Source organism: Olea europaea, chromosome 15, assembly GCF_002742605.1.
Source record: "Olea europaea var. sylvestris chromosome 15, O_europaea_v1, whole genome shotgun sequence".
In the NCBI taxonomy this organism is placed as follows: Eukaryota; Viridiplantae; Streptophyta; class Magnoliopsida; order Lamiales; family Oleaceae; genus Olea; species Olea europaea.
The window spans coordinates 2,638,090-2,655,418 of NC_036251.1; the positions used below are offsets into that span (position 1 = coordinate 2,638,090).

General features: G+C 30.8%; 1 protein-coding gene across 1 annotated transcript; it reads left to right on the plus strand.

Annotated features, from left to right (window-relative positions):
- Positions 1 to 3,431: 3,431 nt before the first annotated feature.
- Positions 3,432 to 6,907, plus strand: LOC111409824 (leucine-rich repeat receptor-like serine/threonine-protein kinase BAM3). The gene is made up of 2 exons (XM_023039896.1): positions 3,432 to 6,318; positions 6,463 to 6,907. The coding sequence occupies exons 1-2, from the start codon at positions 3,750 to 3,752 to the stop codon at positions 6,846 to 6,848; spliced, it is 2,955 nt and encodes a 984-aa protein (XP_022895664.1). The 5' UTR covers positions 3,432 to 3,749; the 3' UTR covers positions 6,849 to 6,907.
- The last annotated feature ends 10,422 nt before the right edge of the window (positions 6,908 to 17,329 follow it).

The following is a 17,329-nucleotide window of genomic DNA, read 5'->3' on the forward strand; positions in this document are numbered from 1 at the left end:
TTCTGATTCATATATCTCCAATTTTCTGGATCAATAATATCAAGGAAAAATAGTTCATTAACCTTTTCATTCACGTTTTCATCATTCGATTGATGAGCCCATATATATAGGGGACTTCAAACTTCGCCAAGTGAAGGAATTTAGCAATCAACCTGCAAAGTATAACCAAACACTATTTAGAATAGAAATTAATCAATCATTGACCATTAATTGAAATGTATTTATATATGAAAACAATAATAAAGCATTTTCCTCCCATGCTACATACAGAAAAGATAATGTTCATATTTTCATTCAATCAACAAAATTGGCATTATCGAAATCGAATTTTTCTTGCAAAATGAATACAGAAGGATAAAGACAGTGAAAAGGGAAGTGATAAAGAGCACTGGAGAGAGAAGAGACCTAAGGAAAAAATAGAGGCAATTAGAGGGGAATGCAACACGATAATTCGGAATCACTAGAAAGAACTGAGAAAGGGACTAAAGGAAGAAATTCGCATGTCGAGACTGACTTAGGGCAAATCAATAACGAAGGTTGCGGGACGAGTTCTTTATTGACTACACTAATTTAGTTGTTTAATATGAACCTTAATAGAAGAAACCTACTACATAGTTTTGTGGGCTCTGTTAAAGAATAGAATTTCACATCGAATAAAGATGAAAACATATACCAACTTATAAGATCTTGTGCTTCTCTTTTTAACAAAATTGACCTTTAAAGATAGAACATGGTGGCTCGTTTAGGAATGTTAAGGCATAAAATTTCGAATCCAATAAAGATGAAAATATATATAGACCAACTTATAAGAATTTCAACTACTCCTCTTAACAAAATTAACGAATTAAGATGGAACCTCAAGTCTTTAATAACCCCTCAAAATCTGATACCTTAGGTTATTGCTTCGGTGGCTTTGGCCTAGGGTCGTGCCAACCTCTTATCCTCCATTGACCCCTACCAAAACTTCAATACGATGGATCTAATTTAATGACATGGAGAAACCAACAACTGGAATACACTCATCAAATAATTTGGGGTAGCTTTCAACATCGCTTTCACAACCGTTCTTCCCTCCTATCAATGGGAAGCAAACTTGAGAAAGACTCGGCACATAATAGAATCAAATATAGAGATAGATGGCGTTCTTGACAAAGGCCTCGTTGGCTATTCATATAAAATTCAAACTTCCATTACAACGTCTTACTTCCGTAAATCTAAATTATGTTCTTATTTTTAACATTATAGCTTTCTCATACGAAATGATTGAGCGTAACGAAAATTTTGCTCATGACACACAGTTGAAAGTACATTTAACATGCACGGAAGAGGGGTGCCAAATACATAATTTTATCAAGCCATTGTTTGATGTAGATAAAATCATATTTTTAGTAAATTTTAATAAAAGTTGATAAAATGTGTGATTGAAATTAATTATTGATTTTGATTTGAGATTTTTATCAACTTTTAGTCTACACCGAACACGACTAGATAAGTTTGACCCTCGAAGTAAGTACAAATTGATGTGTTTGATATATTATAGTGGAGAGAGATTCTTTTCATATTACTTCTTTACATATCCCTTCAACCAGGAACGTACCCCACCACCTGACCCTAGAAAGAGTAGATCTAATCATCCATTAGACCCACCACCCAGAGACACCTCAAAAAAGCAGCTCTTGCCCCCATTATGAAATAGCTTGCCCTTGGCAAGGAAAATTTTGAACATGAGTGGAAGCACTCGTAAAACTATGACAAAATTGACATATTCAGAAATACCGTAGTAAAAGAAATATAGGAGTTTGTCGCTAGATATTTGACCAAATAGATTTGTCCAATTCCCATTGAATCTATCACTATAAGTCCGCTAAAGGGTGGCGTGTGTGTCCCCTCACAAAAATTGTGCACGTAGTGACTCGGACAAATTCTGCATAATGGGATTGCTGAAATCTTCATTTTTCGACATATTGTCCTTTAAATGAGATGATTCATCGTGACACAATCATTGACGCCAAACCATTGAGACTGCGTATGAATAGTACAAGAGCACTCTTACCTATGCATGAGGGGTCATGCAGTTTCTCTCTTTTAACAAAGAGGGTAATGCAAAAGTGTTTTCAAACCATACAAGAGCACTCTTTTCCATGGGATGGGGGTGGGTGGGGTAGGGTAGGGTAGGGGGTGGTCATGTATTTATCTTTGGCTGTCTTTCAAAGTGGAATATCAAAAGCAAAGATCTCTTATCTCAGCTTTTACTTTATCAGCACTCTCTTTAGGACTATTCCATCTTCTAATAAAGCACATTTCATTCAGAGTTGGTCCCATTCCTATAGACCAAATGCTGAGAAGGAATAAAGCACAAAGCAAAAAAGAAAAAGCTTCACTGGTTTGGTTCTTCCATGCAACCTATACACACAACATAATTATGTAGTCATCATTCTTAAGAAACACAGTAATGATATATTAATAATCATCATCTTTTACTCGTTCATCCACTGTTACTGCAGGCACATGTCTCCAACTCTTTAGTCTTTACACTGGGAATTGCAACTCAATTACAAAATCTAGTCTTCTGTGTAGTATTACACATCAAAGTACACAATTTCTGTCTTCGAATTCCATGTGCACCATTCATATAAGTGCTCCAAGTTAGTGTAGAACGAGAGTTGCTCTACGTTGACAATTAATGTAAAACGTCGTTAAATCTTATGACATGAATTCTGCTACTCATTTCTCAGAGATAGTAAAAGAAACAGTTCTCTCAGAATAATATAACAGAGAAGTTCGACCGAATATGGGAGTGTTTCATCTTTTAACTTTCAAAATTATTAAATGCACTAAATTTTCTACCATAAGACAAGCTATGGACCTACCATAAGAAATTCTCAAGTGGTATCAATTTGATTTTGAACAAACACATATACTGAATCCTACACTGCCACCCCTTCCAGTTCTATTGTCATTATCAGTATTTGGGGCAATGATACAAGAATCTTCGTAATAGTGGGATGTATTGATTAATTTACCCACGTTTTAAATAAATACAGCAACAACAAACTAAGCATGATTTTCAATAAATTTGGCGTCGACTAAAATCATTGTTCATCACACATTTTACATACCATGTTACTTTTTATCTATAGTTATTACTTAAATGTAGAAAATTAAAATCATATATGAGCAATGTGAAGCCAATTCAGCCATTTTCATTGATGAAAGTGCAATTTCATCATCTCTCACTCGAAGTCTCAAAGTAAAGGATATCCTTTGATTAAAGTTAAAGGGCATTTTTGCCATATGAATAAAGAAATAGAGATAAAGGAAAAGAGGATAAGCCTTTCACTTTCCCAAGATCAAAACTTCAAATTTATGCTATCCAACGGTTGTTTTTCAATTCACTGGAGCTTTCTTTATTTCTCTTCTGCTGTCTTGCTTTTCTTAAGTTTCATCATAGATATTAATATCCTTATAGCTCAATGTAAAACCAGTTTTACCCGAAATTAGATCATATTAATCTCTTTTGCCATGAAACCAATCGGGAAAGCAAAGGGGAGAAAGGGTGAGACTTTGCTTCTTCTTTGAACTTTAAGACTCCCTTTCTTCAAAATTTTTAGACCAATACACACTTGATATTCTTGGATTCCCTCGCTTTTTTAAACAGAAAATCTATTACTGGCCAGCCTCTTAAAATCCTTTATATGTTCTCTAAGTCCTCCTAAATTTAGCTTTTCCTGAGATATTTCAAAGAAAATATGGTTTCCTTCATTTTTGTAACAATTACACTCTTCTCACTTGTGGGAACTTCTGTTTCTTCCACTATCATTTCTGACTTTCATGCATTAATTGCACTCAAACAAGGCTTCAAGTTCTCTAATCTGGAAATAAGCACTTGGAATTCTTCCAAGCCAACCTCAGTTTGTTCATGGAGTGGAATCAAATGCTTCAATGGACGAATAGTCTCGCTTAATATATCGAATATGAATCTCTATGGCTCTGTTTCACCAGCAATTTCAAGACTTGATAAGCTGATGGAGCTCTCCATTGATAGAAACAACTTCACTGGTGAAATCAAGATCGAGAATATGAGCAGTCTGTGGTTTCTTAACATATCGAACAACCAATTTAGCGGGAGTTTGGATTGGAATTACTCAAGCCTTGCTAATTTGGAAGTGCTTGATGCATATAACAACAATTTCTCTGCTTACCTTCCTCTGGGGATACTAGCTCTTAAGAATATCAAGTACTTGGATATGGGAGGAAACTATTTCTACAGCAAAATCCCAGAAAGATATGGAGATCTGACTGGTTTAGAATACCTGTCTCTTGAAGGAAATGATCTTCGAGGAAAGATGCCTCGGGAATTGGGTAATCTCACTAACTTGAGAGAAATTTACTTGGGCCACATCAATGTTTTTGAAGGTGGTATCCCAAGAGAATTTGGCAAGTTGGTGAATCTTGTAATCATGGATCTTTCAACCTGTGGATTGGATGGTTCAATCCCTCCTGAGTGGGGGAATTTGAAGTCACTTGACACATTGTTTTTGTACGTCAATCGCCTCTCAGGTCCAATACCAAAGCAATTAGGAAACTTAACAAGCCTAAAGAGACTCGATCTTTCTTTCAATGAACTCACTGGGGAAGTCCCTTATGAGCTTATCAACCTCAGACAGATCAATCTTCTCAAATTGTTTAAGAACAGATTGCATGGATCCATACCGAGTTACATAGCTGATTATCCAAATCTTGAAGTTCTTGAACTCTGGAACAACAATTTCACAGGCACTATCCCGAATAATCTTGGACAAAACCAGGCGATTAAGGACCTCGATTTGTCTTCCAACAAGCTGACTGGTACAATCCCCAACCACTTGTGTGCCTTAAAACAGCTTAGAATACTAATTCTCCAACAAAACTTCCTCTTTGGGCCGCTAGCACGGGAGTTGGGGATATGTTCGAGTCTTGTTAGGGTGAGGCTGGGGCAAAACTACTTGAATGGAAGCATTCCAACTGGCTTCATTTACTTACCCCAGCTGAATTATGTTGAACTGCAGAACAATATGCTGTCTGGATCTTTGTCTGAAAATGGTAATTCATCTTCGAGGCCTACTAAGTTAAGCCAAATGAATTTATCAAACAATCAACTTTCTGGATCCTTGCCTTTTTCTCTTTCCAATTTATCTTCCCTCCAAATCCTTTCACTTAGCGGAAACCAATTTTCTGGCCCAATCCCTTCTGCCATAGGTGAACTACACCAAGCCCTGAAGATATTTCTAAGTGGGAATTCTTTTGTTGGAGAAATTCCACCTGAAATAGGTAACTGTTTCCATCTTACTTATTTGGACTTGAGCAGCAACAACTTGTCTGGCTCAATCCCACAAGAAATATCAAATATTCGAGTCTTGAATTACCTAAACCTATCAAGAAACCACTTGAATGGAAACATACCCTCGTCAATTGGTTCAATGGCAAGTCTGACAACAGCTGATTTTTCTTTCAATGATCTCTCTGGTAAGCTACCAGAATCTGGTCAATTCTCAATCTTCAATGCTTCTTCATTTGCTGGAAATCCCCAACTTTGTGGATCCTCGATCAGCAACCCTTGCAATGCCACCGCAGTTACAAGCCCACCAAGAAAATCCCACAGTGCATTCAAGCTGACCTTTGTCTTCGGCCTTTTATTCTGTTTAGTGTTAGTCACTGCAGCTATAGTCAAGGCTAAATCATTCAAGAAAAACACCTCAAATTCCTGGAAAATTACCGCCTTCCAAAAGCTAGATTTCACAGTCTCTGACGTTCTTGAATGCATAAAAGATGGCAATGTAATCGGAAGAGGAGGCGCCGGAATAGTCTATCATGGCAAAACACCAAATGGGGTCGAATTTGCTGTCAAAAAACTTCTGGGATTTGGCAGCAACAGCCATGATCACGGCTTCAGGGCTGAAATTCGAACATTAGGCAACATCAGACACAGAAACATAGTAAAATTGCTAGCGTTTTGCACGAACAAGGAGACAAATCTTCTAGTATACGAATACATGAGAAATGGGAGCTTAGGGGAGGCATTGCACGGGAAGAAAGGGGAATTCCTCAGCTGGAATTTGAGGTACAAGATCGCCGTGGATGCGGCGAAAGGATTGTGCTATCTGCATCATGATTGCTCACCATTGATTGTGCATCGAGATGTGAAATCGAACAATATTTTGCTGAATTCAAGTTTCGAAGCTCACGTTGCCGATTTTGGGCTCGCCAAATTCTTGGTAGATGGTGGAGCCTCCGAGTGCATGTCGGCCATTGCAGGGTCCTATGGCTACATTGCTCCAGGTAAAATTTTGTACAAATTATGTCTGAACATGGTTTTTATTTGATTTTTCTTAAACTTGTGAATTTCGCAGGTTGTATTTGTTAATTTTCTTTAATGTACTAAAGCTAAATACTAATTTCTTGTCTTTCATATGTGAATCACAGAATATGCGTACACATTAAAAGTGGGCAAAAAGAGTGATGTTTATAGTTTCGGAGTAGTTCTCCTAGAGCTCATTACGGGACGACGGCCAGTGGGAGAATTCGGGGAAGGAGTCGATATTGTGCAGTGGATCAAGCTAACAACAAATTGTCGAAGAGAACAAGTAGTTGATATAATTGATCAAAGGTTAAAAATGGTGCCTCAAAATGAAGCAATGCATTTGTTCTTTGTTGCCATGCTTTGTGTTCAAGAAAACAGCATTGAAAGGCCAACCATGAGAGAGGTTATTCAAATGTTATCAGAATTCCCCCGGTCGTCCTCGTCTTCTATCATTTGTCAAAACCAGAAGAAACCTGAAAAAAACCAAAAAAATTGCTCCAAAGTTTGACAAAAATATATTTTTGTTTTGAAATTCTTGAATATTAAGATACATTATGGTTTGAACTAGCTATAATTTGAGAATTTTTTGTGGGTGCCTCAAAATGAAGCAATGCATTTGTTCTTTGTTGCCATGCTTTGTGTTCAAGAAAACAGCATTGAAAGGCCAACCATGAGAGAGGTTATTCAAATGTTATCAGAATTCCCCCGGTCGTCCTCGTCTTCTATCATTTGTCAAAACCAGAAGAAACCTGAAAAAAACCAAAAAAATTGCTCCAAAGTTTGACAAAAATATATTTTTGTTTTGAAATTCTTGAATATTAAGATACATTATGGTTTGAACTAGCTATAATTTGAGAATTTTTTGTGGTTTTTTTTTTTTTTTTTTATTACTATTATTTTTTATTTTGTTTGTGCTGGGGTCATTTTGAGATTTGGCTGAGAAATAGTAGTAGAAGATAACTGATTAATAGAAGTGGTAACTTGTTCTAACAAGAACTTTGTACTATGTACACAATGTAATTTACCTTTTCTTTCTTTATTTGTCCTCTATTTTTCTCAAAAATAGGATTGTCAAATGAATACAATAATACTTCTTCTATGTTTATGTTTAAAGAGTTGATTTATAGTTTGATACATTTATAAGATACTAATGAAGGGCATATATGATTTTGTAATAATATTATAAAAAAGATTATGATATCGACATTTTTAGATAATGTATATTACTGCACTGAACAATGTGATAGTATATTTTTATATAAGTAATTAGGGAAAATTGCAACAACGGTCCTTCACCTTTTCATTTTTTGCAGATTTTACCTTAACCTTCATTTGTGCCAATAGAGATTCCTAACATTTCATAAATATGCACTTAAAATCCATTTGAATAGAAACCGTCCAAAACACCTTTAGTTGACAGAAAAAATTAAGGAATCAACATCTAATAAAATCGTTCAAAGCACTTTCCAAAAACACCCTCTAAAAAGGTATCAACATCCAATAAAATCATTGCGATAGCAGATAGTTCAAGAAATTTTTCCGGTTATCCAATGGAGTTTCGAACGATTTTCGTCTATACGGACCTCTGGTGCATATTTATGAAAAGTTAGGGACCTTCGTTGGCAGAAAATGAAGGATAAAGTAAAGTCTGCAAAAAAAAGAAAAGGTTAGGGACCGCTGGTGCAATTATCCCAAGTAATTACTTCTTTGAGAAAAGGAAATTCGTGAATTTTATCAATCTAAGCAATATATAGTTAATCAGTAAAACAAAATATTTAAGTCCCTTAACTTATATTAGATACAATGTATGGGGCGGGGGAGGGGGGGGTGGTGTTGGAAGAAGAGAGAGAGAGAGAGAGAGTGAGAGAGATTATCATAAATTAATTAATTAATATTTCCTGACCATAAAATTAACACAAGAAATTCTTTACTAAAAATTAATTTATAAAGAAAATTATTATTATGATATGCTTAGGGATGACAAACGAGCCCATCGACTTGGGAGGCTTGCAGACCGGTCGAGGCTCAATAGACCCGAACCGCACAGGCCGACCCCATAAAAAAATTGTACAAAATTTATTTCATCTACAATTAGTATAAATTGCACAAAATTTACACTGTTAAAAAGAATTTAAAATTTCACGATTAAGAAGAAAAGCTAAAATAAAAAATCATAAACCAACTTAGCTTGAACCTCAAAATTTTGGTCAGGCTTCGATTTTTGGTGGGTCACACACGAGCCAAGAGTTTTTACTTACAAGCCGGCTCGACCCGACTCTTTGACACCCTTTGATAATGGGACAAAATAAAGGAGTAACATCAATAGTTGACAAGGAAGCAACACCAGTCAAAGTTGAAGGAAGAATTAAAAACTTATGCTTCAATATACTGCACTCCTAATTGGATACAGTGAAGGAGTAACATCAATAGTTGACAACGAAGCAACACCAATCAAAGTTGAGGGAAGAATAGAGGACATTCTCAATATTAAAAACTTGTGCTTTAATCAAAGAGAATATGCCCCGTTTGGCAGGAGATTTTTCTATTTGGTCCACCACTATTTTTTTTGTTGAAAGGTCTATATTACCTTTAATGAAATGATTCTTTCTATATTGCAACATATATCCTAATCTTTTAAACATTTTATCTTCTACTATGAATATTTGAATATAAATACATTCAATAATCTAATAAATAAGAATAACCTGCAACATATATTTCATATTTTCTAATTAAAATGTTATATTCTTCAAATGGTAAATTTATATTTTCTAATTGAGATATGATATTCTCTATTTTTTCTAACATTTTTTCTAATAGATTATCTAATTTTTCAATTGTATATCCTGACATTTATTCATAATCATCGATTAATCCCTATGATTCTTTAAGATATTAAAAAGATTTATTCTAATTTTAGCAAAAGTTTAATAGTTTTACCTTAGATTTGATCTGGACTTTTATTCTTAGAACCGAGTGACTTTCAAGCTCTGAATCTATAAACTACTTCCTTCAACGGCCTCCTACCTTCATGGAATTGTTACTATTTCAGCTACTTGCTCTCACTGTATCCACTTCTAAATAATGAAATTCTAGACTTCTGTTAAAGAAAAACTTTCTTTTTACTAAAATAAGAAGGAAACTTTTTATCAGATCTTTCAAGAATTTATGGGAATAAAGATTTAGAAACTCATATTCATATCAAAATATTGAAATTTTATTTCTATCAGAATTTATACAAGATTTCTATTTGGTACAAAAGGATTTATAGAAAAACTGATTTTTCAAACTGAGAATTATTTTTTGAGTAGCTATTGCTTACAACTCGAGATTTCAAGATAAGATGATCTTTCTCTATAGTAATGTCTCTATTTATACAAGTTTATGAGACTCTATTATATCATTAAGTACATCAGCAAGGCACACTTGCCTTTTTATTATTTTCCTCCTTGGGCCTACATCTTCACATGTTGTTTCAACTTTTTATCCAAAGAGCATCTTTTTCTATTATTACTCTTTATCTTCAATATCCTCACGTACAGCTATATTATTGTTCTCCATACATCTTTGTCAAAGGTGCTCAATTATTGTCATCTTCCTTCATTTCTTCACATGCAGCTAGGGCAGTCCCTTAACTGGTAGGATTTTTTTATAGTGGTAGGACATTCTGAAAATTGATGTATATCGAATATTGTAATATAGTTTTTTAAAATTTCTGATTTTCCATACCCTCCATTGGATACCAACATCCAATTTTCATATTGGCACAAGCATGAGAATTTTTTATTAAACTAATTTTTGGCAATGTTGTAAATGGCTTTAATTCCAAGTGTTCTTCTATGTCTGATCCATGATTTTGTCACTATCGAAACTTTTATATTATTTTCTGTAACATCAATTTGGAAATTGGCTGCAACATATCCAATTGAGATTATGCGTTCAACTGGATAATAAACAACTCCATCATATTCTGGACTTATTGAATAGAATTTCAAATATATTTTCCTTTCCTTGACAAATCTGGAAACTTCTTTAATGAACATGTCATCAAACTTCGAAATTTCAATCAAATCTTTTCCTCGATATATCATAGGGATGGCAATTTGAACCATCAAAATCGAAAATCGCGGTTAACCGAACCGAATGGGGCGAAAAAAATGAACCAATGGTGCAATGGAGAGGATATGATTTTTATTTTAATGAACCGGTTCATGGCGGTGTGGGTATGGTATTTACGCCATTGAACCGAAACCGAACCGATTACCCGTTAAAGAAAAGAGCAAAAAAAAAAAACCACAATTGAATTGATTATTGGGCTTTAGGCAACTTTTCTATCCAGCGCAAAACAAAATTCCCCCATTACATCTACCAGACTCAGTCGGTTAGCCCACTTACCATTAACCAATAATAATAGCATTAGTATGACAGTATATAAATGCAAACCCTACTCTCCATAAACCACAAACTCACGCACGGCTCCACTACCTCCACAATCCAAGTTGTCGTCACCTCCGAAAATTTGTTACATTTGTTAACCATTCTATTACTGTTGATCATGTAAAAACAGAGTTCGATATTTTTCTAGACGAGCCAGTAATGCCAATGATGGATGGTTTTGATTTATTGACATGGTGGAAAGCAAATTCAATAAAATATCCGACTTTACATATTATTAGCCATTCCAATATCTATTGTGTCATCCGAGTCGACGTTTAGTACAAGTGGTAGATTTGTGAATCCATATAGAAATAGGCTTCACCCGAAGACTCTAGAAGCTTTCATATGTGCTCGGGATTGGCTTTGAATTGATATTCATGGTAGAATTTATTGTTTTATATTTGTTATTTATACACTTCCTTTTATTATTGATTTTTTTCTATTGTGTGTAGAAAATTCTACTCCTTAATCATACACTAGAGTTTGTGCAACGTTTAGTAAGAAGGAAACTGACGAAGAGGTACATTTTTTTTAATTTAAATTTTAGTTAAGATCATTTTGGAATATGTAGTATCGTTATATTTTTTACTTACATTTTTTATTTACCATATAGGAATCAACTTTGAGTGTTGATTTATGCTAGTAAGAATGAAGAATGAATCAAGTAACTTCGACGCACAACAATTAAGAATGAAGGAAAAGTTTAGTATTGTTATATTTATAATATTGTTTGTTAAATTTATATTTTGCAATTGAAAATTGGAGTAATGTTAGCATTTTCGTTTGGAATATTGTGTTTTTATTTTCATTGACTTTTTTCATAAATTATTTTATATCAATTTGAGGGATGAACCTATAAAAAATAATTTATTTTTGTAGTTATTAATCGAACCAAACCGATTTACGTGGTTATGGTGCGGTTATGGTATGGTCAAAAAATTGGTGGTGCAGTTATGATTTTGACCGAACCGACCCATAATCGAACCGTTGCCAACCCTAATATATCAAATCCATGAATCCATAGTCTGCTATAATTTTTATAAATGAATGGTCTCCTCCTTCCATAGCTATTATTTTGGGATAAACATTATTTCCCGGAGAAATGAAATATAAATCACTCATTTTTATTTCATAAGCAATTTTGACTATTTCGGCATATTTTTCTTCTTTTAGATCTAAATGGATTTTATCTTCTTAGTCTATTATGCTAATTGTTTTGGTATCTCTTTTATCTCCATGTATCATAACTTTTTTGGTTGAAATGGAATCTCCTTTATTACCAGTTGGTATGTTGTCACGTCTTGGTCCACTGCTGCTTCCAGCTGTCCCTTTTTTGTATTGGTTTGGAAAACTCATTTCTGAGCTCTTTGGTATATTTATCTCAAACAGTATATATTTTAGTTGTGCTGCAATAGCATCAACTTGATTTTTGAGTTCTATGGCATATTTATGATGCTCAGTAGTGATATTCAATAGTATTTTTATATTTAAGTTGAATATCTCTGAGATCTAAGTTGCTCCCGAGTTTATATCTTCGGATTCTTATTTAAGAAAATCTATCATTTTTTGTATATGTAAGAGAGATTGGTATAATTTCATGACATTCGCTTTGTCCATCAACAAATTCTATATTTCTGCTGAGAAAATCTGTAAGAAAATTATTAATTCCTTTAATATGGACTATATCAAAATTATAAAATGCTAAATAAGCTTGCCATCTATGGAGCCTTCTGTATTGAGGTTCTGATGGTAATTTATTCCTGACTAATCCTGCAATTTGAGAATTATCAGTTTCGACAATAAATTTCTTGGATAATAAAAATAATGAGAACTTTTTTATTCCTCTAATAATTGTTAGTAATTCTTTTTCATGAATAGTATAATTTATTTTGCTTTGTTAAAAGTTTCACTTGAATATCTATAAATTTCATTTAGATCTATTTTAATATTGCTGCCCAATATTTATCTGAGACATCAGTATTAACAATCAAATTATCTTTTTCATTTGGTAATCTTAATTTTGGTAAATTTTTGCATTCTTCTTTTAATGATTTAACTATTTCTGTATGTTCTTCATTCTATCCTTTAGTATTTGTTTTTCTAAATGAAATTTGGATTTTATGTCTTTTCTTAGAAAGATTTTCAATAAATCCTTCTGTATAGTTTAAATATCCTAAAAATTTTTGTAATTGTTTTTTGGATTCTAATTTATCTAGAAAACTTTCTATCTTTTTGGATATATGAGTTTATAATTTTATCACCCTTTTTTCTATTGATAATCCAAGAAAGTCTATCTCTTGTTTTTCTATTATAGATTTCTTTTTAGATAGCACAATTCCTTCTTTTTTACATGTTCTAATAAATTGGATTAAATGATTTCTATATTCTTCTTTACTATTAGAACATATTAATAAATCATCTATATAAACAATTAGAAATTCATTAAACATTTTAAATATATTATCCATTTTTTTTATATATTTGTGATGCATTTTTTAGACCAAATGGCATAACTAACCATTCATATTTTTCTTGAGGTGTGCTAACTGCAGTATATTGTATATTATCTTCTTCTATTTTTATTTGTCAAAATCCTGATTTACAATCAAATTTAGAATAATATTGTTTTCCTCTTGCAAGATTTATTAACACTTCTTTATTTAGTAGAAAGTAACAATCAAATTTAGTATATTTGTTTAATTTTTTATAATTTATGACCATCCTAACTTTTCCTCTAACTTGGTCAGAATATTTCATAACCATAAAGGCTGGGCTACTATTAGGTCCATTACTAGGTCTAATAAGTTTTTGTTCTAACAATTCTTTTTATCTGATTTTTACACTCTTGTGTATCTTCTATGGTATATATCATTGGTCTAACTCTTATTATAACATTTTCTATTAATTTTATTTTGGTTTTTGGGTGATATGGTTTCCAAAATAATAATGAATTTTCTTCATAAACCTTTTCTAGTTGTTCAATGATTTTTTTTTTTTATATTCATTTTTATTCCTGTTTTTAGAACTTTTTTATATAATATTCTTTCATTTTTTATTTCATTATATATAATTGGTTTTTTCTCTCATTTATAACCACGCTGGGCTGACTGAACTCTATAAAGTTTAAATTCTCTAGAAATTTTTAATAAGTGTCCACAAGGTGTTTGTAGCATTATCATATAATTATTTTGTTTATAATATTGAAATTGTTGTATGAAGTCATTTCCTAATAATATATCACATTTTAATTTATCATATTTATAAATTTTATTATTATTATTTGTTTACTTTCAAGAATTATATTAACTTTATCAGCATTATTAATTATTTGAGTACTTTCTACTGTAACTCCAGTTATTTTTATATTAGTATTATTATTCCATGATTTTATTAAAAAGCTTTTAAATATTGTTATATCATTTCTTGCATCTATTAAAACACAAGTTGTTATATTTGTTTCTATAATAGTAATCTGTATATACATAGCTAATTGAAAACTTATCTGATTATTCATTTAATTCTTTTTACATAATGTAGTTTGTCCATTATGAACAATGTATAATTCATCTTTTTTTATATTATAATCTTCTAATTCATTTAGAAAACTCATTCCTAAAAGTATATGGGGATTTATATCCATACTCTTATCTATGTAATATGGTACTAAAAGATCTATTCCTCTTATTTTTATTGGTACCTTAATTTCTGAATCTGTAATATGTACTTGTCCATTAAAATTTACATACTTATATGGCTTAGTTTTATGAATCATTAGATCTTTATTTCTATTTGAAGTTATATGTCATTCACTAACTTCTGTATCTATTAATATATTTAGTCTATTTATATGTTCTTTTCCATTATAATATTCTTCTTCTATTTTCATATTTCCAGCATTCCTATACAATTTTATTTCTTTTATTTTCTTCGTTTCTTCTAACTAGTTTTTATTAGGTATTTTAATACTTTTTGATCTTTTAATTAATTTCTCATCCTTAAATATAATATTATTAGAACATTTTCCTTCATTTAATTCTGTTATTTCAGGTTTATTTCTTGTTATGCTAAATTCATATTTTTCTAGAATTAAACTTATTTGTTTATTTGGTTCTATTATTTTACTAATGTCTTTACATTCTTTATGAACTTCAATATATGATTTATTGGAATAAATATTCTCATAATTAGAATTAGTAAATGTATATAAAGCTCTATATTCTATAGTCATAATTTGTTCACCTAGTTGCATAATATTATCTTTATGAAGTTTAAAATGTAGTCTTAAAACTTGATAAAATTTCTATCTTTTAATCATACACAATATTTTGGATAACATGTAAACATAATTTTTTGATATGCTAAATTTCCTTCTATCGTTCTTAAATGACTATCTTTTAAATTTATTATTCTTCCATCATGTAAAGTTATAGCTAAGGGTGAATCTATCCCTTTTCTAAATAATGATTTAAACATTATTTGTATTCCTGTTAAATAAACATATTGGATTTTTTCATTTTATTTTTTACTAATCTTTGTTAATTGTTATTCAACTGTATTTTTTGTTAAAAGATTTAATTTATGTTGCCCATAAGTTGTCCTTACATCTATGATTTTTTTCTATTTTGTGATATTCATTTATTGCTATTCTTTCTTTTTTCCAAATACTATCAAAAACTTCCCATTTCCCTATTTTTAAGTCTAACGATAATTTTTGTAATTTTATAAACTTGTTATCAAAAGTGGCTTTTAATCCATATCCTTCTATTCCTTCATATTCTTGTATATTTATGTTATTACTTTCTATTTCTTCAATTTCTCTATTCAGATCTTGATTCATCCTCTGTTTCACTTATATACTTCTTGATTATAGTATTCTTCAATATTTGATATTTCACTTAATTCATCTTTTATTTCTAAATATTCTTTTCGTAATATTATAACTTTCTTTTTATCACAATCAGGACTTATATGACATATTTCTCCACAATTCCAACATTTACATTAGCTTTTATTTTTCTTTTTATTCTTCTATTGATTATATGTGTTTTTTTTTCTTTTGTAATACCTTCTTCTAAGTTTTATACAATTTTTATTAAAATTGCTAAATTTTTTAAACTTTTTATTTTCATATTTTATTTTATTAATTCTTCTTTCAGGATTACATCCCCATTCACGGGGGTTTCCATATTTTCACAACATATTTTAGTTAATTTTCTTGATTTTTTTATTAATTGTCTTTGTTGACATATATATGCAAGTGTTTCAAATAAAGTTTTTATTCTTGAATCTAAAGTTCTAGGCATTCCGATATTATCTCTAACATATTTTTCAAATTCTATTTTAAAATATATTCACAATGAACCTGTAATTTATTATAATACATGTCTTGGTAAACTTTTTGATTTTCATTACTATAAAATTGAAAATAATATTAATTTTTAAATTCACAAGTATATTATTTAATTTTACACAAATCACATATTGTTAAATTTATTAATTTCATTCTAGCATTATCTTTTTCTTTTATTGATTCTCTTTCAGCATTTTTTATCCAATTTTCTCCTAAAAATTCATCTGAAATATATTCTACTAATTTTTCTATACATTGTCTATCTGACTTGATTATTTCTGTTTGTACATTTCTTTTTATTAATGTTTTTGTATCATTACTTATTCATTCCCACCAATTTCTAACATCTCCTTCAAAGGATGCTATTAAAAAATCTATTCTTCTTTCAGTATTTTCTCATTTGTCATCTTTATTATATAAAAAAAATAATATCATTGAATCTGCTCAAGTTAAAAAGGTTTTTTTGGTATCTATTTTACAATCTAAATCTAGTTTTGTTCCTCCATGATTAATTGATTTATTATAATTATCATTTAATTCAAACTTATCTTTATATTTATTTTCTTTAGGTGGTTGTCTATCTCTTACTTTATCATAAAATCGTCTATATGGTTTATTATATATAGGTGCATAACTTTCATCTGTATCATGTAATTTCTGTTTAGAGGTTTCTACTGGATTAGGTCTTCCTCCAGTATTCATTAAAACTTAGTATTCACTTATATCAGTTAAACTTAATTGATCAAAATTTTCTATTAGCAAATCTAATTCTTCACTCATCTTCTTTTTCTTCTATTTTTAATTTTCCTAATGATTTTTCTCTAGATTCTTCTTCCTCTTCTAATATTTTTGGTAATATATTCTTTTTAAATTCATCATCCATACTTCCTGTCTCTATTACTATATTCTCTTTTTGTATATGTTTCTTTCCTATTCGAGTCATTTCTTTTTCTATAAGTTTTTTATCTATTTTTTTATTTTTATTTTTATTGTTTTCTTTTAATTCTCTAATTTCAATTTTTAATATATTTATATCATTTCTTGTTTCTTTTACTTTATTTCTTAAATCTTGTAAATTATTTATTAATATTTTTATTAATGACTTTAATTCTTCCATATATTCGCTTATTGACATCTTTAATTTTTTCTTATTTCTAACTCATAGGTTAATTTGCATCTTTTATCTTCCGTTTTATCTATTA

Bases quoted from the DNA above. Each gene is read 5' to 3' on its own strand.
- LOC111409824 (XM_023039896.1), top strand. From the start codon at position 3,750: ATGGTTTCCTTCATTTTTGTAACAATTACACTCTTCTCACTTGTGGGA. The intron at 6,319-6,462 runs GTAAAATTTTGT...TGTGAATCACAG, and splicing joins CTATGGCTACATTGCTCCAG to AATATGCGTACACATTAAAA.